At 38.1% G+C, this 26,078-nt stretch overlaps 1 protein-coding gene across 2 annotated transcripts in view; it reads left to right on the forward strand.

The window, feature by feature from the left end:
- Positions 1 to 26,078, forward strand: part of LOC115523726 (limbic system associated membrane protein) — a 649,474-nt gene that overhangs the window by 417,926 nt on the left and 205,470 nt on the right. For both annotated transcript variants that reach the window (XM_030329958.2, XM_030329957.1), the window contains exon 3: positions 1,236 to 1,361. In XM_030329958.2, coding sequence (XP_030185818.1) covers positions 1,236 to 1,361 — 126 coding nt within the window. The remainder of the gene's footprint in view (positions 1 to 1,235; positions 1,362 to 26,078) is intronic.

The raw sequence follows: 26,078 nt of genomic DNA on the forward strand, positions 1-26,078 counted from the left end.
TGTTCTCCTCCCTCCCTCTGACACATACTTTCTCAGGGACTGCATAAGCAACTAAGAGTAAAAAAAAAAAAAAAAAAAAAAAAAGGAAAATCACAGTCAAACCATAAACTCTGCTATTTGGAATCAGTGCATAACCTCTGTGATGAAATTTGTGAGTAATTCACTTTCCACTTAAGCCTACCAATATGAGATCTAATGTTGCCGCCCTGAACACTAATGAAGGAAGTCAGACGGCAGTACAGCTAGCCCTCGGGGACTCATTTTTCACACCACCAAAAAGTAATTTCCATCATTTTCAGCCATCTGGTAGCCTGGATTGTGAAGTTGAAGTTTCATTCAAGTATTGCTTAAGAGTGTGGGCCCTGGAGTCTTCTTAGATTCAAATCTGTTTTCTGCTTCTCACCTGGCTCCATCTATATTTCAGTTTCTCACCTGTAAATAAAATGCTCATAGGATATCATTTCTTTATTATAATGAGTTACCAATATAATACTTGAAAAGTACTCTACATAGAGCCTTACATATAGTAAATGCTTAAAGTTACCTATTATTAAATTGTTAGTAATAGTGGTGGTGAAAGTATTAGGGGTAATATTATTTTTTGTAGCATCTGTGACACAGGCCTTATTAATTCAGTTTTTAGGCTCTAATGTGCATTATCTAGCCTGTTCACATACCAAGGTGATATTTAGACACTTTCTATTGTGATTAAATGATGGTTTCCTCATGTGGCTAGATTGTAAGTAAACAGGTGTTGCCACATCCTAATAACACAACTATGCAATTCATACTAAATAACACTTTTCCTTTTCCTGACATTTGGAGGTAAGAATGCACTATATTCATTTGATATACATAAGGAAATAAATGTAGGCAGGCACCATTCAGTGATAAGAAAAAATTATTAATATGGTAAAAATGTGCACACTAATAATTAAATAAAGTCTATTCTAATGAAAAAAGAGATAATACATTTTCACTATACTCCTCTGTGAAATTCCTACAATACTTGGTCATAGTGGAGAGATTCTTCTAGTAGTAAGACCCATGCTTTTCATCTGCTGAGTCTCTAAAGAGGTCATAAAGTATCCTGGCTTCTTAACATAAAAATTCAAATGGTTCAAGTCATAAAAGCATCTAGCTCAAGTTTGTTATTTCCAGTGGCATGGACCAGTGCTTCAAACATTGGGTTTTACTGGCATGGTTACATATTCCATTCGCTTTTGTCTTTGCAGTTCCACCAAAGATCTCCAACATCTCTTCAGATGTCACTGTGAATGAGGGCAGCAATGTAACCCTGGTCTGCATGGCCAATGGCCGTCCTGAACCTGTGATCACCTGGAGACACCTGACACCAACTGGTAAGCAGCCCTCTAGCCTTCAAGATACCACACGTTATTTAACATATCTTTGGGCTTCTGAGATTCCATTGGATCAGAAAGGCAAGCATGTATCTGGTTATTAAAGCACTAATAGAATTGCAATAGGACTTATATAGGGTCCTCCCTGGTCTTTGCTAATGTGTTCATCTCTATAAAGTCTACAACCATTTCTTATTTCATTTTTAATAGAACATCACCTCAAGGCAACAAATACAGAAGAATTAAATGCATTAAATGACTTAGTATTATGTCTAAAATGTAGGCCAATTTTGTGCTTGAGTGTCTTGGGGCAATGTTTTGTATGAATTAGATTTAACTAGTCCTTTGCATGTTTGTTTGTTTGTTTTGCTGTTAACTATGGTTTCCTTAACTAAGGTTCCTAAACCTTAACTATGGTTTCCTAATATGTAGCACCTTGTGAAGAAACCTTTCAGGAATAATACAAAATTGTTAGTGACTTCTGATGTCGTCTCCTTGGCATCTGGTTCTGTGAGGGGCATCAGGCATGGACTAAGCTGCATGAGCTCATTATGGGTCCCTACCTATTAATGCAAATTCAGTCAAAGTCAGAAAAATTATTTCCCAGGAATGTCTTCTGCATCCTTCCCTCCCGTTCCAGCACCATCACCATCACCATAACTGAATTTTCGGTCTCTGCTGCTTCTTGAACTTCACTTAAATATTATATCAAATTACTTGGGTCCACTGCATGCATACTTTCCTGCTCTATAGATTACATTTTCTTATATGCAATGCCATGGTTTTGTAAATGACACAGTCTTTGTAGAATAAAGCCTGCTATTTAATTTCTCAGAAAGAGGGGCTATGGATCAATTATTCTTATAAAATGTGATTTATTTTGATAGATAGTCCTCAATTTTAATTGATTTATATCTGACATTCTCTTAAAATTTCCTCATATAAGTATTTAGAGTTCACAACAAAGTCATTTTGGAATGAAAAACTCTAAAAAATTGTGCAAAGCAAGACATACATGGCAACTATCCTGAGGTATTTCTAAAAGGCCAGGATAGTGTTCGCCTAAAGCATCTTTGAAAACTGTATTTTGTGGTTGAGAATACAGGCCTCCATGTCATGTTAGGTCTCAAACTAATTTTTCAGGTGAATTTGGACGAGCCTATGGAATGGTCTCCTTTTTTGACAGCTATTCTTATCAAAGGCTTGCTTCTATTTTCTTAAGGGAATGTCACTCAAAACCCACCTTAATTGTTAATGCATGCAACTTGTCATTTATTGGCAATATATAAGAGCAATAAATGAGGCATTTATTTGGAAGATCAAACTCATTTCCTTTCAGACCCATTTTATACTTCACATGGTAAAAATGCATATGGAAGATTGTCTTAAGGGTGAACCTCTGGATATCACACACCTTTCCCTTGGGTTAAATTAAACATCCAGAGCACATTCGGCCTGGATTGAAGTATTTTATGCCCCAATCCCACACCACCTACTCCTTTCCGGTATAGAATTGCTTTGACTGAATGACAATTTGGTCCTTTCTGGTATAGAATTGCTTTGACTGAATGACAATTTGGTATAAAAACTATTGGCCCATATTTAAAGATGTTATACAAGATATCAATTGAAATCATTGAATTTACTATAATGTTATTTTGAGAGATTGTTCATTTTATTACATAGTTTTCCTTTTGGAAAATATCCCATGAGGAAATTCCTCTTACGTATTTCTATTGCCTTTTTTCTAAGCAATGGTTGGTTTTCTATGAATGAACTCCCTAAATTTTTATAAATGATTAAGAGTTCATGGAATTGACTGTTACTAAACTTAGAGCCAAATTTATTTTGCCCATTTGTAAAAGAATATAGGAAATCATATATAAATTGCATGTTAATGAAGAGGATTTTAAACAAACTGTGTGGGATTTTATGGCATCAAATTCACGTACAGACCATTCTCTTGCTTTCCTCTTGTTTTATTGTCTCACCTTTTCTAATTAATTTAAATATCTATATAAATATGTTACTTATACACTCCTATTTTTTTTGTGGAACAAGTGGTAGGAAGAAGAAGGGAAGGAAGATAGATTATATTCAACTTATAATCAAGAAATGAATTACATTAATAAAAAGACTATTGCTTTTTTGTGTACTACTGACTACAAAGTAGTTGGGTTTTTTCATTTTTTATTTTTATTTTGTCTTTGGGGAGAAATGCTATTCATGACCAGAACCCAAAGATGTATTCTTTTTTATCCTTTGAGTTCAGAAAAATAATGAGATAGAATCAGAGTTTCAAGATTTTTCCATGCTGGGCCTAGCAGTTTAGATCTTCATCTCTAACTCTAGTAACCTTTTTAATGATAGTGAATATCTGATTTGAATCCTGAATAACCTGGTTATCCATGGTGTTTAAAAGTCAACAAAACACCATATCTTCCCATGTAAATATAGCATTTACATACACTCAGAGATCCCTAGAGATTTCAAAATCAGCTTGAAAAATAGGTATACTCATAGGGATTTCCAATAGTAAGGCCAGGGGATCAGCAAACTACAGTCTGTGGGCCAAATACAGCCTGCCCCACTTTTGTACTGCCTAGAGCTAAAAATAGGTTTTAGATGATTAAATGTTTGAAAAATATAAAAAGAAGAATTCTGTTTTCTGACATGCAAAAATTTAATATTCATATTTGGGCATCCATAAAGTTTTATTGAAATACACCCATGCTTATTCATTTTCTTCTTGTCTATGGCTGCTTTTGTTCAAAAACAGGATAGTTGAGTAGTTATAACAAAGATGGCTGGGCTTACAAACCCTAAAATATTTTCCATCTGGCCCTTTAGAAAAGTTTGCAGACCGTTGCTCAAGACTATTGCTTGGGGCATAGGACAAGGATTTTCTGCAACAATTTATGACCCCATGACACTCTGGGGATATCCTCTATTAAGTTCCTAAATACATCTCAAGGGAAAGAACCTTATTCTTCTCTAATCCTTTATCTAGGCCCTGTCTGTAGGTCAAATTCTCTTATGTCACATGCAAAACTAGCTCCCTGCTGCATTCACAGACTCAAGGGCAAACTCCAATTTCCCTTCTAAAGAGTATTAATTTCCAGGCCCATTCTTTCATCTCTTTACATCTGACCTAAATAACCACCTGATCATAATCATATTCCTGCTAACAGGAGAGAAAATTTTCCTTTACTGTTCTACAAAGGAAACTAGGTTTTTTTTTGTGGGGGGGGGGGGGTTTGGATTTTTTTGGTTTTACGTGGGTTTTCCCCTACTTTCCAAAATTTGGAAACAGGCAGTGATCCTTTTCAGTCTATAACATGAAACCTTTCTTGGAGACACTCAAGGAAGAAGCTCTGCCCTGTGTGACAGTAAAACTGTCTGCAACCCGTGGCCGTGTGAGCAAAAAAAAAAATCTAGTAGCTTTGTTCAATTATTAATTGTGCCTTCAACAGTATAGAGTGTGACTGCCTTGCAGAGGAAATGTACCTGTAATTAGCTCGACCCCATAGGGGCATCGAGCTATGAAAGGGGGAAGAATCCAAGCAGGGTTCACATGTACCTGATTACCTGTCATTTGATGACATAAGGGGGAGAAAAGGAAGAGGGTGAAAGGTGTATTTTTATGAAGACTATTTATTGCCTCTTAATTTAGTTTTTTTTTTTAAATTTGGTCACACCATTTTGTTTCTCTTTATTCTGACATTTGAAATTTATTTTTCAAATATGCTGCAAGTGTTTTTAAAGAGGGAAGTTTAAAGAATGGTAAATCTTTTCATATATACAGAATCAAAACATATACCTGACTTAGAAGGATGAGAAAGTGGTTGATGAATTCCATGGTTGCCTTTCTTATGCTTCCGACTTCTTAATTTTTCCATTCTCTTCAGTTATTCTGTATAGTCAAAATGATACGCCACGTATGTGGTTGTTAAATGTGACCTATTTTCTCCCTTAATTAAGTTAGACTTTCATAATCCTGTAACTCCCAGAGGGCAATTGCACCGTAACATGTATTTTCTATGGAGTGTTTGATCTCCCTTCTGTGAGTAATGCTGTTCCCATCTTCATTTAACTTTGTTTCTACATCTTTCTTCTCACATTCCAGAGGAAGTCCCTTTCTCAACTGTTCCTCATGTGGTATCAGGGTTGCCCAGGGTTACAGAAGGAGTTTCTATGCATTTTGTTTCTACAAAGGTTTTTTTTGCATCCTCAATAGCTTTCTATACCCGCCAAACTCAGCCACACTGAGGACTTGGTCCTTCAGGCTGAGAACAAATTAGCAGGTGCTGTAAAAATTCTCTTGTCCAAGCCAAAAGCCAGATTTGACATTAATACAGAATATAAAAATCTTGCTTAAGAAATATTTTGTTTTTTGATAGGGTAGGTGGGAAAATTTGTACTGGAAGCTGGTAAGAGACCTGCAGGGAGTCTGGAATCCCATTTCTTATTGGATGTTGGTTTTTACACTTGGTCAGAGATTCCCAAATTTGAATCCTTGCCTGGTGATACTCTTGAACTCCATTAATGCTCTAGCTCTGTCTGTCTTCTAATATTATAGGTTAACCAATTATTAATATATGTAGCTTAGACCCTGCCCTCATGGGTTTGAGAGTACTATGCAATGTTTAACTAAACTTATTTCTTTAAGCTGATTTCCAGAAGTACATGTTGCAAGTAACATCAGCTCTTTTTAGTTAGCACACCAGAATTAGCATGACTTCATATTTCACACAGAGAACATATCTACAGTTCAAGTTTGAGGAAATTCTTTCTCTGGGGTTTTCTTGTATGGACCTTCGAAAAGATTCTTTGAGTTAATCTTGGTAGTATATGGATGTGGAAGAATCAAACCAGTGACTTTGCTCTTGACCAGATAGTGATAATTTAAGTGAAAATAATGATTCAACCTATTATTTTGATTGTATTCATTTGTTTCTTGCATTTAAACAATTTTCCCTTTACAAAGAGCAGAAAAATAAATAAAAAATCTTTCTCTGTTTTCTTTTCAATATCTTACTTGTATATAAGTTTTAGAGTATGTTACCCATCAACACAGAATAATATCTAGATTAATCTTGATATCCATCTCACAATTTGTACTTTTGGCAAAAAATATTCATAAAACGCTCACTTTTTAAAAGGACAAAATGAAGAGAGAGATAGACATGGTCCGTGCACAAATGGAGTTTATAGTTCAGCAAGAAAGCAGAGCACTAAACTAATAATTGCATGAATAACCACTTAATTAGATTTTTACAATATAAAGAAAAATTATAGCATTCAATAAGACTATAAAACAGGGCCATATAGCAAAATCTGCAAAGCCAGCAAAGCTCCCCTCAGGGGAGCTTATGCTGAGACCTTAAGGGTGAATACAACCTGACCAAGAAAAAGAGGGGGTGAAAAATATCCCAGGCAGAGAAGAGAGCATATATAATAATTCATTTAGGAATCCAGGCAAGCATCTTTATGTGAAACCATGATGTTAGTTTTTTTTATACTAATGTTTTTTCTTTAAGCATATATATATTTTTTACTTTTAAAACTATTCCTGTTTTCTCTTTCAAAGAGCATAAAAATAAACAGAAATCTTCCTATATTTTATTTCCAGTACCTTACTTGTGCATTGGTTTTAAATATACAAAGTAGTATATACTGGTGTATATACATGTTCCCAGTGTAGCAGGCATACAAGCAGTTATTTATGTGTGTGAATGTCTTAAATTTAGGTAAGAAACAAATTCTTTGCCCATGCAGGTGATTCCATAATAGCCTAATCAAGTAAATACAAATTCTTTCTCAGTAGCCTTAAAACAATTGGGTAATTTAGAAAATGAAGACTCTAAAATGGAACCACATGATCACTGGCCTCCAATAATAACTGGAAAGACTCATAATAACTGACACTGGCAACCTTTAAACCATGGGAAGATCTCTACAATCAGATATGCTGGCCATTCTGATAGTGTTGGACAAATGCTGTACCACCACCTCAGCACCCCAGTCTTACCCTACCTAGATTTGTCATCAGATGCCCAGCGTACTCTTCCCGAAGAGAAATGAACCACCCTAGATGTGTTCTTGGAGGACTAGCTTGGATTTGAATGCTCCAGGACATTTTGGAAGCATGGGTTATGAAGGGATAGGTAGTTTAACCACAAACTTTGCACAGGATCTAGGAGAACAGAAATAGAGTCCACATCTCTCAAACTCTCACCATTTCATATATTTGTTGCCATTATTCCAAACAGTCTGTTTTACAATTTAATAGATATAAAAATAGAATTTGTCCAAAATTATTATGAGAATTAAGAGAACATGTAGGTAAAGTTCTTAGTACAGTGTCAGATATTATTGGATTTATTTTTATTTATTTTAATTATTAGTTATCTATATATACCAGCTTTATGTAGTGGTAATTTGGAGGGAGACTGGCAATTTGAACACAACCTCAATCCCATCTTGATCCATTCAAACACAACAATTGAGATTTTTTTTAAATGCTCTTTCTCATCCAAATTGGTCTTAATATTTTATATCTCATATTGTGTTACATTACATTGCATCAACATACCAGTTGTGGTGTTCCTTTTTTCAAAAGGACATGACCATATCTTATTAGGGAAAGATTTTCTAGCATGCCTTATTGATGTCTTCATTCTTCTCCTGGGGACAGTTTTCCTAGGGTCTGGCTATCTAATGGCAAATACCTTATTTGCTGTAGCTATATAGAACCTATACCTTGTGAATTACAATGCTTATTATTTTTTTTTTACAAAACTCTTGTTACGGGTGATGATTATACCATAACACCAGAAAAAAAAAAAAAAAAAGAAAAGAAAACTATCTACAGTGTTCAGGATTAAGCTATTGAAAGTAACAGCAAGGCTGCACAATAAAAATAAAACAAAAAGAAAACAGTAAATTATAGTTGGGGGGGGAAGCATATTAAAATGATCAGAGTAATCATAAAATTGTTGAAATGGGCAGATAGTAGTATGGTGAAATTCATCAAGTTAAGTGTAGGTTGATTTACTTGGGAGCCAAACAAACTGCTATAGAAGAGCAGACAATAGGACTGGCATTGTATTTGATAAGGCTTACTTATCCAAGAAAAAGTCAGGGTAAGTTGTATAATTAACTTTGGAATCTTGACTGTGAATGTCAGCTAGAGTCTATCCTAAGATCCCTCACGAAGTGTCAGAGTCTGACTGATTTAGGTCCTTGCTAAGACTGGCAATCCTGGGTCCCAAGAATCAAGGCATTTACCCCAGGTGGTCAGAAGCAGAGAGGTCAGAGGACAAGTTCAAAGAGATGCTAAAGGTAAGAGATACAAATTGTCTTAGCCAGAAACTTGAGAGTGATCCTAGACTCTTTCTCTTTCTTTTCCCCATCAATAACTCATTTGACACATTGTTTTGATTCTACCTCCTTATTGGCTATCAATCCATTCCTCTTTCCCCATTGTCATTGTCACAATATAGATAAGCCAACATTTTTCTCACCTGAATTTCAATAGTTTTCCAGTTGGACCCCTTGCTACTAGACATTTCCCCCTAAAACACTATTCCTAAATGTAAAATTGGTCAAGTTAGTTTTCCTACCTAATTTCCAAATATTCCAATGCCTTTGGGATAAAGTTCAAACTACTTAGCATAGCCTTAAAGCCCTTCATCCAATTTCTCCTATGACTAGGATGGGGCCTGAAATTCTGCCTATCTAACAAACACCCAGGTGTAATATCGTTGCTGCGAGTCCATGCATCCCGTGTTAAGCATCGTCTTGGATTTTGAGATCAAAATAAATTGGAAGATACTGGAATGTATAATAGCCTAGCACAGGGAAACACCTAGGTAAGTCCCACAATGTATGCACTATTCACCAAATATTGTTACAATGTTTTATATTTTAAGTTCTCTGTTCTACCCCAGAAATTCAGACATGATTCAGAGAATAATAAAAATCTCTGTAGTCTTGAGAAATAGGATTGATCCTTGCCTATCAAGATTGGACCATGATCAGCATTATATTGGAGCTTTATAGAAATGTAGAATATTGGGCCCTATTCCAGACCCACTGAATCAGGATCTGCATTTATCAAGATCCCCTGGTGGTTTGTGTGCACATTAAACTTTGAAAAGCCCTAGACTAGTGGTGAAGAGTCTTTCTTTGTATGCAGAAAAAGCTTCTTTCCTAAATACATAAAGTGTAGAAATGAAAGAACTTTCCCCCACTTTCCTACAAATTAGTAACCCTAAATTTCACCCATTTCTTTCTTCTCTCCAAATGTATTTCTACCAAGAAACCAGGGGAAAAAATGATGTAGGAGCAAGGGTGGTGTTAACAATACTGAGCCATTGAATATTTATCACTTGTAAAGGAGAGTATCTGATGCTTTACCTACCCTATCTGATGCTGCTAAATATTGCAGGAAAATGTAGCCTGGTAGATGAAGAAATACTGCCTGAATGACAGGAGCCGCTTTTCTTATCATTTTTTATAATGGCTTTATCCGCAAAATGTGGACAATATTATGTGCCCTGCCCGCCTCCTGCTGTTGCTTTGGGGGATCAAATGAGATCATGAATATGAAAGTAGTTTGAAAAGTGTAAGTTTCTCCACAAATGTAAGCAATTAAGAGAAAGAGTGAAGTGGTGGAAAGAATGAATACAGAATTTAGAGTCAGAAAATCCTGGTTCAGGTCTCTGCTCTCTACCATTTACTTTTTGGGGGGTTGTTAGGTAAGTCGTTTAAGCTCTCTGCTTTCCATCCATAAAATATAAATATAATGCTTGCTCACCTGCCAGAATTCATATGTTGTCTCCAGTGATATAATGTATATTGAAATGATTTATTAATGATAAAGCATTATTCAACTGCTGGTTGTTATGACTGTTATCGTAGATTCTGCAAGGCAAAATACTGACTTTAAATTACAGTAGTCATTTTTGTTATTATTTGGATAGTAGAAAGGACTAACTGCAAGAATATGAAGCACTCTATTTGACGAAAATAAGTAATAAAACCGGAGTCTCTAGATAGTCTAAAGCAATGGTTCTCAGACTGTGGTCCCTAAACCAGCAGCATCAGCATCACCTAGGAACTTGTTAGAACTGCAAATTATCAGACACCCCCCCCCCGCCCCCGCAACACCAGATCTACATGAATCAGAAAATCTAACCCTAGTGATTTGTAGCTTAACAAGCCCTCCAGGTGATTCTGATGCACAATAAACTTTGAGAACTCCTACACTAAAAATATGCCTTTTTTGAGATAGGACTGTATGCTATTTTTTACCAAGCATGAGTAACTTGAGATTCTTTCTGTGTGATAATAAATCAATAAGGAATGTTTTGACGACCTGGTGTGTGTGCGTGTGTGTGTGTGTGTGTGTGTGTGTGTGTGTGTCTGTGTGTGTGTTGTAAGTATGGTGTGCATGTTTAAAATCATTTGAGGGGCACCTGGGTGGCTCAGTTGGTTGAGCATTGGACTCTTGAGTTCAGCTTAGGTCATAATCCCAGGGTCATGGGATCGAGCCCTATGTTGGGCTCAACGCTGAGCATGGCACCTACTTGGGATTCTCTCTCCCTCCCCCTCACTCTCTGTCCCTCTCCCCTGCTTGCACTCTCTCTTTCTAAAAAAAAAAAAATTAAATAAATTTAAAAAACTATTTGATATACAAATGCACTATCACAACTCTGTGGTTAGACTTTTTTGTCACTTTAGATGAAGAGGTTTAGAAGTTTAACAACTTGCACAGAAATTTCCACTTTGTCTTTTTCCATCTACAGTCTGATGATGTTGGAGACTAACATACCACTTAAAATGTTCACACATTTCTGAAATCCTTATCCTTCTTTAGGAATATTCATTTTCAGATCTCTCAGTGCACTGAGGTTGCAATTGATTCTAATAAAACAAAGAAATCTCAATAGGTAACTCAAATGGGGTGGCCCTGTCTATGGAAGAAATGCCAGCAAAATTACCCCATGTCATTTAAGAAACATTAGTAAGAAGCAGACTCCTTTATAAAAACTCCCTTGCCATTTATCTTATGTGTTGTCATCTACTTTCACTTTATGGATCAAATCTGGTGTTTTTCTCAAGTTGGTCAACAATTCAAAAGCCCAGAACGCTTTGTGAAATAACATGGTTGTCAAATTGTGACTTAGTGTGCAGTTGACGAAAGTGTTAAAATCTGATGAAGGAAAGAGAAAAGAGGAAAAAAACCTTTAATAATTCAGTTGGCAAATATCAATGCAAATCAGATCTAATTCTTCAAGGTATTCCGGTAATAAAAACTGAAATGTCAGTCTTTGAATGACATCAGTCCTCTTTTTCTTAATTTTTTTTTTTTTTTTTTTGGCCTGGTCACTGAGGTTTTATGCTGTTTTAACTGTGGAAAGACAGATCCGTATTGGGGAATGAGGGATTTGAAAGGCAGTCAGGAAAACAGTTACTGAAAGTTAGTCTTTATAAAGCAATGAGGAGATATTATGCATTTAAAAAATTTCTACCACCAGGGGAGCCTGGGTGGCTTAGTTAGTTGAACAACTGACTTCAGCTTAGGTCAGGATCTCACAGTCTGTGGGTTCAAGCCCCATGTCAGGCTCTGTGCTGACAGCTCAGAGCCTGGAGCCTGCTTTGGATTCTGTGTCTCCCTTTCTCTCTGCCCCTCCCCTGCTCATGCTCTGTCTCTCTCTGTCTCAAAAATAAATAAAAACGTTAAAAAAAATTTTTTTTAAATTCCCACCACCCAATAAATAGGTAGATAGATAGAGCAAGCCATGGGAAAACTGCTTCAGTGCAACAAATTGTGTATTCCAGAATTTCAGCTTAGAAAAAAAGTCATTCCAAATATAACATATGGTACTGAAGACCTGGCTGCCCATAGTTTAGAGTCACTTACTTGGTATGGAGACAGAGATGGGCAATTCTTTGGGTAACTCTGGGCTTTAGAGAGCTTACTTTAGTAGGCAACTGGAAGAAGACAGATGTTCTTTAATGGGAAAAGAGGCAGACATCTTTTATTTTCTAGCAAAGCAATTAATTTTGATGACTATTCTTGTTGCACCTGTAATGACTTCTATAAGCCCACTTACTTAAAATAATTAAATAAGCTCACTTATTTTTTTTTAAACTGTCACTATGGTGTATTAGCTGGCATGGGCTGCCATAACAAAATACTATAGACTAGACAACAGAGATTTCTTTTCTCACAACTCTGGATGCTAGAAGTCCATGATTAGGGTGCAGCGTGGTCAGGTTCTGGCGAGAGCCCTCTTCCTCGCTGGCAGAGGGCCAGCATCTCATTGTGTGCTCACCAGACCTCTTCCCACAGAGAGGAAGAGTAAGCATACTCTCTGGTACCTCCTATTATAAGGGCCCTAGTCTACCATGAGAGCCCCACCCTCATGACCTCCTCTAAAATTAATTACTTCCCAAAGGCCCCATTTCCAAATATTATTACATTGGGGGTTAGGGTTTTAACATGTGAATTTTGAGGGAACACAGTTCAATCCATAGCATGTAGTATCTGATCTCATGATGCTGACCACCTGGACTTCCAGCTATCTGTCTTTGTCTGTCATCCTGAGCACCTGAGATTTGCAACAGCTCTATTCTCACGTTTGAGACTAGATAGATCACAGAGTTAAATCTTCTCTTAAACTCAGGATATTCAGCCATAATCCAGAGACCAGATGGGAATGGCATTACCACTCTATTGCTTGCTCCCCTCCCTGATATCCTGTCAACAGAGGAAACCCCAGGTGTCTCCTCCTTATGGAGAATGCCAAAGAACCCTAGGAGACCATGTCCCATTCAGTTATTCCTATAACACCCCCAGGCCTGGCTGAAAGGAAAATTTGTTTTAACAATGTGAGTAGCTGTAACTCTATACTACTGGCAGTTCTATTGCTGATTGTTGGTAGAAGAGGTGATTCCCACAGAACATTAAGCACTCTGAGGTCCCCACAAGAGGCTGACTCTGCAGTTGGGTGTCAGAGTGGATCAGGGGCTGTGCTGTGGCTAGTGTGCAATGTTGCTAAGCCTGTAAGAACTTACGTGATTCCTCAGCTTTTCCATGGTGTCGCTCTGCCAAGAAAGTGTCTGGCAGTGTCAGTAACCCATAATCTTATTTATCAGGCTGTGTAAGCGTGGGTGACTACAGAAGGTGTGAAAGGCTGCTACCATGGCCAGCCTATCAGCATCACATCTTGCTTCTAACCTGATCTAATAGCACCTTCTTAATAGAGATAGGCTAAGAGTTGTTTTAGCAGATCCAGAAAAATCTATCTGTGATCTTAGCTGGTTAAGGTGGTACCTTTCTGAATTCAAACAGATTCTCAATATCCACTGAAACATCAAGATAAAGAGCTTGTGCCTTATTTTTCTTTAGAGCTTTTATCTTATATGAGTGAGTTCCATGAGATTTGTATAAACAAAAATGATTACTCGGGTCTTTTCTCACCACATGTACCTTTGTTGTTACCATTATTACTACTTCTACTACGACTAGTAATGACCTTCTAAGTTTCAACTGCCATTGTCAGTGATGGAGTGCCTACATGCCAGTCATGTTCACATTCTGCATTTGTAATTGCTATTTTTTTTAAAAAAATTTAAGTTTGCTTATTTATTTATTATTTATTTATTTACTGAGAGAGAGAGAGAGAGAGAGAGAGAGAGAGAGGATCCCAAGCAGGCTCCATACTGTCACAGCAGAGCCCGATGTGGGGCTCAAACCCACAAACCCTGAGATCATGACCTAAGCCAAAATCAAGAGTTGGACGCCTAACCAACAGAGCCACCCAGGCAGCCCTGTAATTGCTAACTTTTATGGGAGCTACTGGCCAATTATCCATGAATAATTCCATGAATATTCAGAACCCATTGCCAAGGGGCATTCATAGCTTTGATCAAGAACAAAGAAAAATCTACAAGATATCAATAGGTTCCTTGTATGAATTTGTCTCCCTGTTGTTCTTTCATAGGAAACCAATCAAACATACAAGTGACACAAAGATTACTTATACATTTATTCATATATTTATATATTTATATACACATATTTGCTTATATTATTTACCTGTAGGTTTTTAAAAATAAATATTCCAATATCTTGTAATTTCTCACCTTACATCAGTAAGAAACTAAGGTGCAAAGCTGCATTCCTAAGACCCAGTTATAGTCACAAATTACAGTTTCCCTTAGTAAGGTTTGTCAAACTATTTTGATGTCTGCACCATCAAAATACATCCATGTATTAGTTTTTTAGGGCTGCCATAGCAAATTATTACCAACATAGTGGCTTAAAACAACAGAAATGTATTCTCTGATTGTTCTGGAGGCAAGACGTGTAGTCAAGGTGTCAGCAGGGGAACACTCCCTCTAAAGGCTCTAGGGGAGGATCCTTCCTCGCCTCTTCCAGCTTCTCATGGCTCCTGGTGTTCCTTGGTTTACTGCAGCATAGCTCCAATCTCTTTCTGTGTTTTCATATGGTCTTTTCCTCTGTGTCTTTGTATCTGAGTGTCTCAGCTCTCCCTTCCTTTCTTTTACAAGGGCACCAGTCTCTGGATTTGAGTTTCATCCTAAATCCAGGATGATCTCATTTCAAATGCTTAAATTAAATACCTCTGTGAAGACTCTTTTTCCAAATCAGTTCACACTTACTGGTTCTGAGGGTTAGGACTTGGACAAGTCTTGTTGGGGAACACTGTTCAATCTACTACAAGCTGCTCTGAAAAGAAAAAAAAAATCTTAGAGAATAATGAGATTCGAGTGGAACAAACCCAAATGACTTTTGAAATGTAAGGTGTGGGAAGCTCTGGGTATTGCCATATTCAAATCAAATGTAATTAGATCTTGCCTTTATTATCAAGTGATCTGAGGAGAAGATATTTTATATACCACTCAGTTCTCTGAGTTTGCCTATAAAGATGAAAGTCTTTATAGAAAAATGTAAAGGAAGTACACATTGTTGCTAAGAGGATAAAATTAGGAAGTAGGACAACCTGGTTTTGAGTTTTAGATATGATCTGCTGTGTGGCCATGGAAAAATCACTTCCTTCGGCCACATGATGACCTACAAAATAAGGGGGAGGGGAATAGAACATTCTCATTATTGTTGTGGGAGTTAAAGAGACAGTGTTCCTGAAGCACTTCCCACAGTACCTGACCTATTAAGCCCTTAATAAGAGGAGTTGCTGTTATTGTTGTTCCATTAAAATTTCTAATGGCAATAGGTATGGTCTATGTGCAAGGGCACCAATCTGCAAGTGGCCCCGCTATCTGCAAGTGGCCCCGCTATACAAAGAACCAAAAAAAAAAAAAAAAAGAAAGCCAGCTAACAATGACACATTTTCATCTTTCCTTCACACCAGTGCTCTAGCTGGAGAGGAATTTTTCCATGTCTTAACTGGGCTTGCACACAGTGAAATGATGGATCTTGTTCCTTCAAACATTGCTTATAATAGATCTGTCAGGTGTCCTATTTAAACCCTAATGGTTTTGCAAATAGCAAGGCTTATGAAACACTCAAATTTGAGGTAAAAAGGAAATATCCGACATAATTCAGAGCCAAGCAGTCAATGCGAGTTTAGGGTAAAAGCTCAGCAGAGAGGACATTTGTCTACAGCTGAGAAACAGAAGCCCCATCTGTTCGACCTGGTTGAACTTTCTTTCTGTCTGAACATCCTGTCCACACAACTGAAACCTCCAGTACCTCTTGGCCAATATCTCTTTCCTGACCTTAGTCAGACTTTCCCTTATTCACTAGGTGCCCTGGGATATTTTTTCCAAGGGATGCTTTCCTGTTTCTGTAGCAGTGCACAGAGAGATGTAGGGTACATGGTGTAGCTGGGCAGTCAGCCAAATGTGCACATTGAAAAGGCCTGTCAGATGGCATCCAAAGTTTCTTCCAGTCTGGCTTTCTGCCTCTTCATTTTTCCTTCCTAATTTCCTTTTGTGTTCTCCATTGTCTGGAACTGGGAAAATATTCTCCATCACTTTCTTTCTTCCTATTATGTTCTAACTTCAAGTTGTTCTAATACTTTAAGTCAAGGCTTTAAGAAATAGAAATGTAAGTAACTCCCATCACTGGGGCATAAGTACCAGTGCTGTGGGCAACTGCCAGCTGAGCCTTTTTCTCACTGGCTTGACCCCTTGGTTCAATACTGGTAGAGGTTCTGTATGAAATTACTTCCTTTAATCTCATGAACTATGGTAGTTTTCATTTCAGAATCACCCTACCCATCATGTATGAAAACGGACAATTGTTTCCAAAAACTGGAAGCCAAAGAAAAACGTCAGAGAAGGAGAATATTATGATGAATGTGTTACTGTGAAGGGAGTGTGGTAGACAGAAAAATATTCACCTGAGATGTTTACATTCTGATATGCAGAACCTGGTAATATGTTACCTTATATGGCAAAAGGGACTTTGCAGATGCGATTAAGATTTTAGAGATGGGGAGAATATTCTGGGTTATCTGGGTGAGCCCAGTATAATCAAAAAGGTCCTAACAGAGGAAAGCAAGAGGATCAGAGTGAGGAAGGAAATATGATCACAAAGGCAGAAGTTACAATCACAAAGTGATTTGGAGATGCCACACTGCTGGCATGAAGATGGAGGAGAGGTCACGAGCCAGAGTCTGCAGGCAGCTTCTAGAAGCTGGAAAAAGTAAGGAAATAGATTCTCACTTAAAACCTCTAGACAGAATGCAGCTCCATTGACGGTTCGATTTTAAGCCCCATAAGACCCATTTTGGATTTTCCACCTTCAGAACTGTCAGTGGTTATTGTTTTAAGCCACTACATTTAAAGCAGTTTGTTATAGCAGTAATATGAAACTAATGCAGGGAATGGCCCCTTACAGCTGTTCATAGCCAGATACGTAATTATGTAAAATTAGTTTAAGTTTTTGCAGGGGAAAGAAGATAATGAACATGTCTGTACAGGGTTACTTGCTTTGGCATATTGGGTAATTGAAATGCTCTGATCAATGATATCATCACATGTTTTATTACTGGTGACTAATATTCAAAGAATTATATTTGGATAAAATATAATACAAAAATATGCTAAAGGAAACTTTTTTCTTTCCCTTCCTTTTTTTTTTAATGATCGACAAAGGGTGCTGCCTCAAGTTAATCTTTGTGATCATCAATTATCATTGTTCCATCGAGGCACAGAAGCACCTGCTGGTAGTAACATTTCAAGGTGATGAACAGGAGACAAACCATCCCTTATTATGATACAGTGCCTGGACTATGTCTGTTAACTACAACTTTGGGAATACTACCTGTTTCAGAATTAAAATTTACTAAATTTAGTTATTTCCCTTGAAATTTCCTGGAGAGTGATAGGAGGGGAGACAAAAGGAGGTCTCATATTTACTACTAAGAGCACCTTTTAAAATACCGAAACTAGAAGTTACCATCTTCTAGAACAGGGGTTAGTAAGCAGTTGTTTCATTTCAGTATCATATGATGAGCACATGGGATGTCCTTGATTCCTGGTGTTATGAACCTGTTATACAGGTTATTTTTTTCCCCAACACTTGGAAAGATGTGACTTGCTTGATGGAAGAGCCAGTATCTTGTTTTTCCACTCCCCTTCCCCATATGTTATACCTAATGATACTTTGTAGACTACAACCAGGTTCTCAGCAAGTACTCAATGAGTAAATAAGCTGATGCGGAATTTCTGAAATAACATCGGCTGACACTGGTGTGGCACTCAGTGTACAGATGCCTCTCCACCCACGCTTTCCTACCTATGTTTTAGTTGGTGACCCAGATGCAAAATGAGGTGGGCATCTTCATCTGAGAAGGCACAGTGCTGATATATGATGCCTCCGAAGTTGGACAGCTGGGTGGAATCTGGGCTCCATCATCCCTCGACTCGGGGATTGTGGAGGAAATTTACATCAGCTCCTCAACCCTCAGTTTCCTCATCTGCAAAAAAATAAAATAAAATAAAATAATAAGAATAGATCCCATCTCACTGGGTTCTTATGAAGATTAAGGGAGGCAGTGCCTACAACATGCCCTAAGCTGAGACCCGACACTTACTAGGGATTCTATAAGTCATAGATTGCTTCTATTCTCAGTTGGTGGAGAAGGAAAAGGACAACCAAAGGCATAAATGACTTACCCAAAGTCCCTAATAACAAAATGGAAAAACTGGCTCAAACTCTATTTTCTTCCTTCTATAATGTATAAATATCTGAGTGTTCAGAATCTGTTTTTTAACCTCTCTTCTTTTTCTTTGTGGTCTTTTGCCAGCACACACATTCTTTCCCTCTGTCTCTCTGTACACACACACACACACACACACACACGCGCACACACACCCCTGCACACTAGTTTCGATTGCTGTGGAGGAGCACTGGGGAACTCCACATGTCCCTGTCAGGAACCTGCTAATGGCAGATGACAGCTGTGCAATGACAGAAGCTGTGTGCTTCAGGGGCCAGTCCCCTGCAGAGAGGAGTGGTTTCACATCCAGCCCTAAAAAGGCAGTCAGCTTTATCCTTCTTCCGTGTGAGCCTGTGGCCATCTCCCTGCCCACCAACCACTGTGCTCATACAGCGGTTGGCTTACCTGCCCTTTATAAACCCCGCTAACTCCAGGAAATCAGAAACCCCCCTTGGCAGAAGGGGCTCACCAAATTACTCCCGGCTATGAAGGAGGCAAGGCTTCCCTCTCACTTCCAAGCCTTAGAGATGAAGATTGGTATCTTGTCAAATGAAAGGCAGCCTTGAGGATTTGAATCACTTTTCTTATCCTTCTCTCCCCTCAAGCTCATCCTCCAAAGCAGGCTCTCTAATTTATGATATGATGGGGACCACATATTGGGATAAGCACAGCATATTAGCTCCACAGGAGCTGCCAAATAGGACAGTAGCTATTTCACGACTTAGGTTTTGAGGAGAAGAGAATTTGACAAATGGTCCATCTCCCTGGAGGATGAGAAAGCGGCAAGTTGGCTAGCCAGAGAAGAGAATGATAAAGACAAGGAGAACGCAGACCGGTATTCGGTTTTCCAAAGTCTCTCTTTACATGGTGGGAAAAGAAACATGGTTCAAGTTGCAAATCCTGCTGCCTGTGATCTGGAAGATTCCTGTCACTGAATGTGCAGCCAAACAGCTCTCTATGCAGGGGCTGATCTCAAAGCCTCCTCATCATTGCCCACACCCCAATCCTGGCATCACTTTGCAAGGGATTTGTTTTGTATTTGCAATGTTAACACTCTGAGCAGGGGATGGATGCCAGCCCTGTGAGCAGCAACAACACAGCTTGGTAATTGGTTTTTAAATGCTTTTTTGCTTTAAATTGATACCATGGATCGTTCATTCTTCCTCCCTGGAGGAATTTCAATCTTTTATTTTTTGAAAGGTGACTTTTACTTGTTCTATGAGAATTAAGGGACGGACTTGCCATTTCTGGTTAAGAAAGGACTCTAACAGAAGATGCACATTATCCTACTATGCAGCTGCTGGAGAGGATCTGGAACCAGGACATGGAATACTGAATTCCAATTCTGACTGCCCCAACGCTCTGTGACCTCAGACAGACTACTCCTCCTCTCCGAGCATCTCAGACTTCTACATAGCAACCACCTGGGCAATTTCATTAAAATACAGATTCTGATTCAGTATGTCCCCTAGGGACCTCGGGTGGTGCACCTAAGCTCCCTGGTGATGACCATGCTGCGGTCCACGGATCCATTTTGAGTAGCAAGTCTTGAAATGTTGTTGCTCCAAGTGTGGCCTACTGACCACCCAAAGTCCTGCCACAGCACCTTCCTGTATATTTTCTGACTCCAGCGTCCTCTGACTAAACACTATTTCAATCCCATTATGTCTCTACTGGACTATTCCAGTAGTCCCAACTTCTACTTTACACCCCCTCTGTTCCTTAACCAGCCATCAGTGCATTCTTTGAAAAACATAAATTATATTATATCCCTCCTTCAGTCCCAATTAAAACCCTCCAATGAATTTCAGAACCTCTTGGAAGAAAATTCAAGGATTATTGTGGCCCTACATGATTTAGCCACTGTCTATTACCCCATCTCCTACTGTTCTCTTTCTCTCACTAGCTCTATCCTAGTGGTTCTCAACTAGGGGCAGTTTTGCATGGCATGGAGATATTTTTGATTGTCACAGCTGGTTGGGTGTAACCAGCATCTAGTGGGTAGAGGCCAGGGAACCTACTGAAATCCTACAATGTACAGGAAAGCCTCACATAACAAAGAATTATTTAGCTCAAAATATCAATAGTTGTGCTATTGAGAAACCCTGCTCTAACCACACTGCCCTGCTTTCTATTACTCAAGATTACCAAGCTTCCTCTTACCTCAGAGCTTTTGGATTTACTGTACATCTTATGCCTCCGACTATATGTATATATACGTACACATGTACATATGCACATATACATCAATGCACACATATGCGTACACACACACACAGAATCATTTTTTTTCATTAAAGCCTCAGCTTGAATACAGCATCTAAGGAAGGCCACCCCTAATGCCCTTAGCTAAAAAAAGCATACTCTCCCTGATAGTTTTTTGTCACTGTGTTCTTTTATTTCTTTATAGCACTGTCACTATTTGAAAGTTTATTTTTTTTTTTTTAGTTCTTTAATCTTTATTTATTTCTGAGAGAGAGAGAGAGCAGAAGCAGGGAAGGAGCAGAGAAAGAGGGAGATACAGAATCTGAAGCAGGCTCCAGGCTCTGAGCTGTCAGCACAGAGCCTGACGTGGGGCTTGAACTCATGAACTGCGAGATCATGACCTGAGCTGAAGTCAAGCGCTTAACTGACTGAGCCTCCCAGGTGCCCTTGAAAGTTTGTTTTTGCTTATTTATGAGATTTTTTAAAATCTGTAACTCCACAACAGAATACAAGTCCCACAACGGAGTGTGCTTTGTTCATCTTATGCACTGCCTAATCCTTGGTGACCCTGCTGTACCCTAGAAAGGTGCCCAGGATGTATTTATTGCTCAAAAATATATGTAGAATTAAAATTACCAAATGAATGAACATACAACTAAATCTGCTTGGGTGTATATTTTTAAAAATGTAGAATTCCAAACCCTACTGCAGACTTACTGAAACACAATGTCTTAGGTGTGGGTTCCAGCAGTCTGCACTGAGACAAACTTCCCTTGTGATTTCCATACACACTGGAGTGTGAGTTCTACCGGGCTAGATATAACAAATAACTAACTTTTATGACTCACAGAGAGGTGCTCACATGCCAGCTTGCACATGGATCTTGCCAGCAGACCCACTTCTCTTCTGTCCTGCTAGAAAAAGGCCAGGAATCCTGTCTTTGGTTTTATCTCTGAGTGAGAGATGGAAAGGAAACTCCAGAGCATGACTGACCTGGAACCCCATCCATCCTTACCTTGAGATTGAATAAATCTTGTTTATTTTCCTTGAAAGTTTAAAGGATAGTGAGGGGAGGGAAGGAGATAACATTTCCTGAGAAAATAGTGAAAAAGTGAGAAATGAATAAAAGTCAAACAAAAAATATTATTTTAACCTTGTAATAATGAGTATCATGAGGACTTTAGAAAATTGGTAAGAATGTTTTTGCCCACAGCCATACCAGTGCCTGTGCGATCACAGACAACCAAAAAGCTTGTAAGTGATTTCACACATAAGGCTAATGAGCCATCTATTTCCCATCTCAAATTTACATCATCCTTTTTAATGGAAGGAAAGGATTATATTTATTCCTGTTACGTGCAATCTTAGTAGATAGATTTGTTTTATTGTTGAAGTATTATAACAAGGCAGTGATCTTGAAATTCTTGCTAGAATAGTCCAAACAAAACATCAGTTTCCTGAAGACTTTCCTTGAAATAAAAGATGATGCGGGATTATCTGCGTATGTCAGTTCAGAAGTGGAGTTTACCATTCGGATACTATTCTACCATCTAACTATATATAACATGTAGAAAAATTCAGTGTATGATCATTATCATTACTGTTATTCTGTAGTCTAGCCATGTTGATCTGTTTAACTTGTTATAATCAGTAAAGTTGACTATCATGTTCTTTTCCAGATGCTTCAAGTTGATGTCAATCCTTCTATTTCTCTGGGGAAAGTATTCAATTAGTTATGAATCCACTTTGCCATAATCCAGTCCACACATTCCATGTTGCTTATAAAAATAGGTTCTAACAAACATTTGGTTTAAATTCTAATATTTCTCACAGTATTCCTTTAACCATTTGTTTGGTAATTATAACCTAGGTATTTATTCAATCTTAAGTTTGATTGTTAATATATTGTGTCTGAAGCTAAGCTTTCTGTGATGACCACTCATATGTCCCCAGAGACAGATCACCAGTGCGTCCTGGAAAATTTTAAAATGTACAGGTTTTTGCACCAGATTCTAATAAATTCCTATTAATTTTATGGGAAAATTTGATCTTGGAGTAAGTCATTGATGATTGACTATAATTTATCACTTTTCTCCATTTTTTATTGAATGACTCTTCTGCCCTAAGAGTAACATGTAAAGTCAAGTGAATTAATATACTTTCCTATTTTATTACTTTGTCCTCACCTCCATCAACCTAGTACAATATTGGTCACTAAATAGGTGATAGAAAAAAAAAAAGTCTGAATCTGTTCCTAAAACTATATTCTGAACACCCCCTGTAATATATAGTTCCTTTATCTTTTCAAAGTTTATTTATTTATTTTTGAGAAAGACAGAGTGCGAGCAGGGGAGGAGCAGAGAGAGAGGGAAACAGAATCCAAAGCAAGCTCTGCACTGTCAGCACAGAGTCCGGTGAGGGGCTTAGACTCACAAACAGTGAGATCATGACCTGAGCCAACGTTGGATGCTCAACCTACTGAGCCACCCAGGTGCCCCTATAGTTCCTTTAATTCACTAACAATAAAAACATAAGACAAATGATTAAGAATTTTGGTGTCTTTTAAACAGAGAAGACCCTAATTGCCTGTGATATGGAGTAATTATCACCATCATCACTAACAAATATTTCTTGAGTAGCCTGCATATATCATGTACCAAGCAGTCAGGTAGGTCCTGACTACTGTGTGGAGGAGGGGCACTAAATTAAACAAAAGGAACAAGGCCCCTTTATGTGGGATCAGTACTGACCTCCACTATGAACAGGCACTTTGGGGTGAAGTGGATAACAAAGCTCTGGAAGAGGCAAGCTATTGACCATGTGTATGGTTATTGACAGGAATCATAGTGACATCACACAAAAAAATGGATAGCTCTTGGGGGGACAGGACAGGCTTCTTCCCTTATTTTTTAAAAATAATTTATGAAAAAGTCCTGTAATGAATTCTATGTGGGGAAAGCTAACAAGCTTAAACCAGCAAGACCAACAATGGTAAGTATATAAAGGAGGTTTCTAGGAATGTTTACATAAACTTGATTTGTACCTGTTTTGGGAAATATGGACATTATGCCATGTCCAGTCATCTACATTCTCACTTACACCTGTATCATACCTGGTACCTCTGTTTTGAAGAGAGGTGGGAGGAAAGATTTTTTTTCTAGTAGATGATCACTTCAGCCTCTCCATGAAAATGCCTATTATTAACCAGATCCCAATCAATGTAGACTGCACAGATTTAATACCTAAAGTTGACTGCAGTTCCCTGCGGGACCACAGATTGAAGCCAAAGAGGTGTGGGGTAACCTCTGGCCAAATTTCATTTGAGATTCTAGTATAAACAAGACTTTCAAAAGGAGAATTCAATCTTTTTTTTTTTTTTTGAGAGAGAGAATGAGAGAGAAATCAAGAGAGAGAGAGCACATGCACGGGAGCAGGGTAGAGGGAGAGGGAGAGGGAGAGAGAGGATCTTAAGCAGAGCTGGCTGCAGGGTTCCATCTCACTACCATGAGATAGTGACTTTAGCCGAAATTAAGAGTCAGATGCTTAACTGACTGAGCCACCCAGGTGCCCAGAGAATTCAATCTTAATGACTAAGTTGACATTGTTTTTCTTATCCATAGAAATCCTAAAACATTTCACTACCTCTATGTAGGGATCACTTACTCTGTGCTGAAATGAAGCTGCCTTTCAGCGGTTAAGCCTCCCCACTAAAATGATTATTCAACAGCACATCAGTTGTGTTGTACAACACAACCGACAAGGACTAAAAAAATATTAAGAGAAAGTAATCCTTATGAAAGGGTCACAGGATCCTGACATTTTTATAATTAAATAATTGTGTAACTGATAGGACTTACTCCCAAGTTGGGTTACCAGATTAAGTTGCATTTTAGGTGGTGGCAGTTGTTTTTATCATAAATGACTAACCCTCCCTTCTTGTCTGCAGTGAGAGTATCTATCTTTTATCCTCTTTAGAGTCACTCCTCACAAACCCCCAGGAGGTAAACTCATGAAATTCCATCCTGGTTCCTCTCTCTTGCCCTGAAGCAGATTGCTTGTTTTTCTGAATATGCCACCATTAAGAGCAGGAGATCTGATGTTCCAGAAAGTCGCTGCAATGCTGGTTGCCACTGCTCATTTCCAAAGGTCAGGTTCAAATCACAGGAGTGGGGGAAGTATAATAAGTTTATTTGTCCCAACTGCCACCATATAGAAGATCCCGTACTTCAACTCCAAATTTTTAGACTCTCAAAACAGAGCTCCAACCTAGAAAACAGTCTTTGCCGTTTTACCTAAGACTATGCATCCCCAAGGACCCATCAGCCCCATTCTTTTCCTATATAATGTGCCTGTGCTGAGATACATCAGCATTTGCATCTTGAGTCATTTATTTGTCAGGAGTAAAAATATTGCATACCAATAAGAAAAGGAAAGGGATGGGAGAAACATGATAATTTTGCATTTTACAAAGGTACTGCATTTTTTACATTAAAAAATTTACAAATACTACTGTTGTGAAAGTGTCACAGTTTTCAGGGCAAAATATGAAGAATGCATGTTCATATGGACAATGAAAAACAAGACTTGTTCCTTTAAGAACATTGGGGAAACAATCATGCAAATAAAAAAATCAAATTAACATGAAGTGTCAAGACTTAGAAAACTTTCAAGAGACAAGTTCTTAACAAATTTCAAAAGAGGAATAAGTGAGTTTAGTTTACATAATCATTAAATGTTAATAGGATTATCTGAACCTGTGTAGTATAGTCAGAAACTTTGAGGAATTAATTCCTTTATGGTATACTAAATTTCTTACATCTCCTAGATGCACTACAGATCAGAGGAAACCAGGGCCATAGGTAACACAGCAGTTGGAATGAAGGCCAAAAGATGAGTTTTTCCTAACATCCTCTAGGCTGTCAAAAGGAAATGTTGTATTTTACAATGGAGCTGAGCTTGGGTCTATGTCATATTCACACTGCTACTGGAAAACTTTAAGGAGTTTTTTGTTTGTTTTTCTAAGCATTTGTTTATCACTCTGTGTCAAGATCTTTGTGCTTTACAAATATTCACTTATAAATAATAAAAATAACGTTATATAGCATGTAAGGGAAATTTAAAATTATTCCCTGATTACAGGGTAAAATGCTGAGGCATACATAGCTTTGAGGCCAGATATCTGCATGTTCTATGAAGCTTTAGAAACCTGAAAACAAGTGCTGGAGAAATTTCCACTATCCATACACCAGTATCAGCCAGGTAGAGAAGAAGAAGCAGCAGAGAAGAGGGC

This window comes from Lynx canadensis, chromosome C2 (assembly GCF_007474595.2).
Source record: "Lynx canadensis isolate LIC74 chromosome C2, mLynCan4.pri.v2, whole genome shotgun sequence".
Classification (NCBI taxonomy): domain Eukaryota; kingdom Metazoa; phylum Chordata; class Mammalia; order Carnivora; family Felidae; genus Lynx; species Lynx canadensis.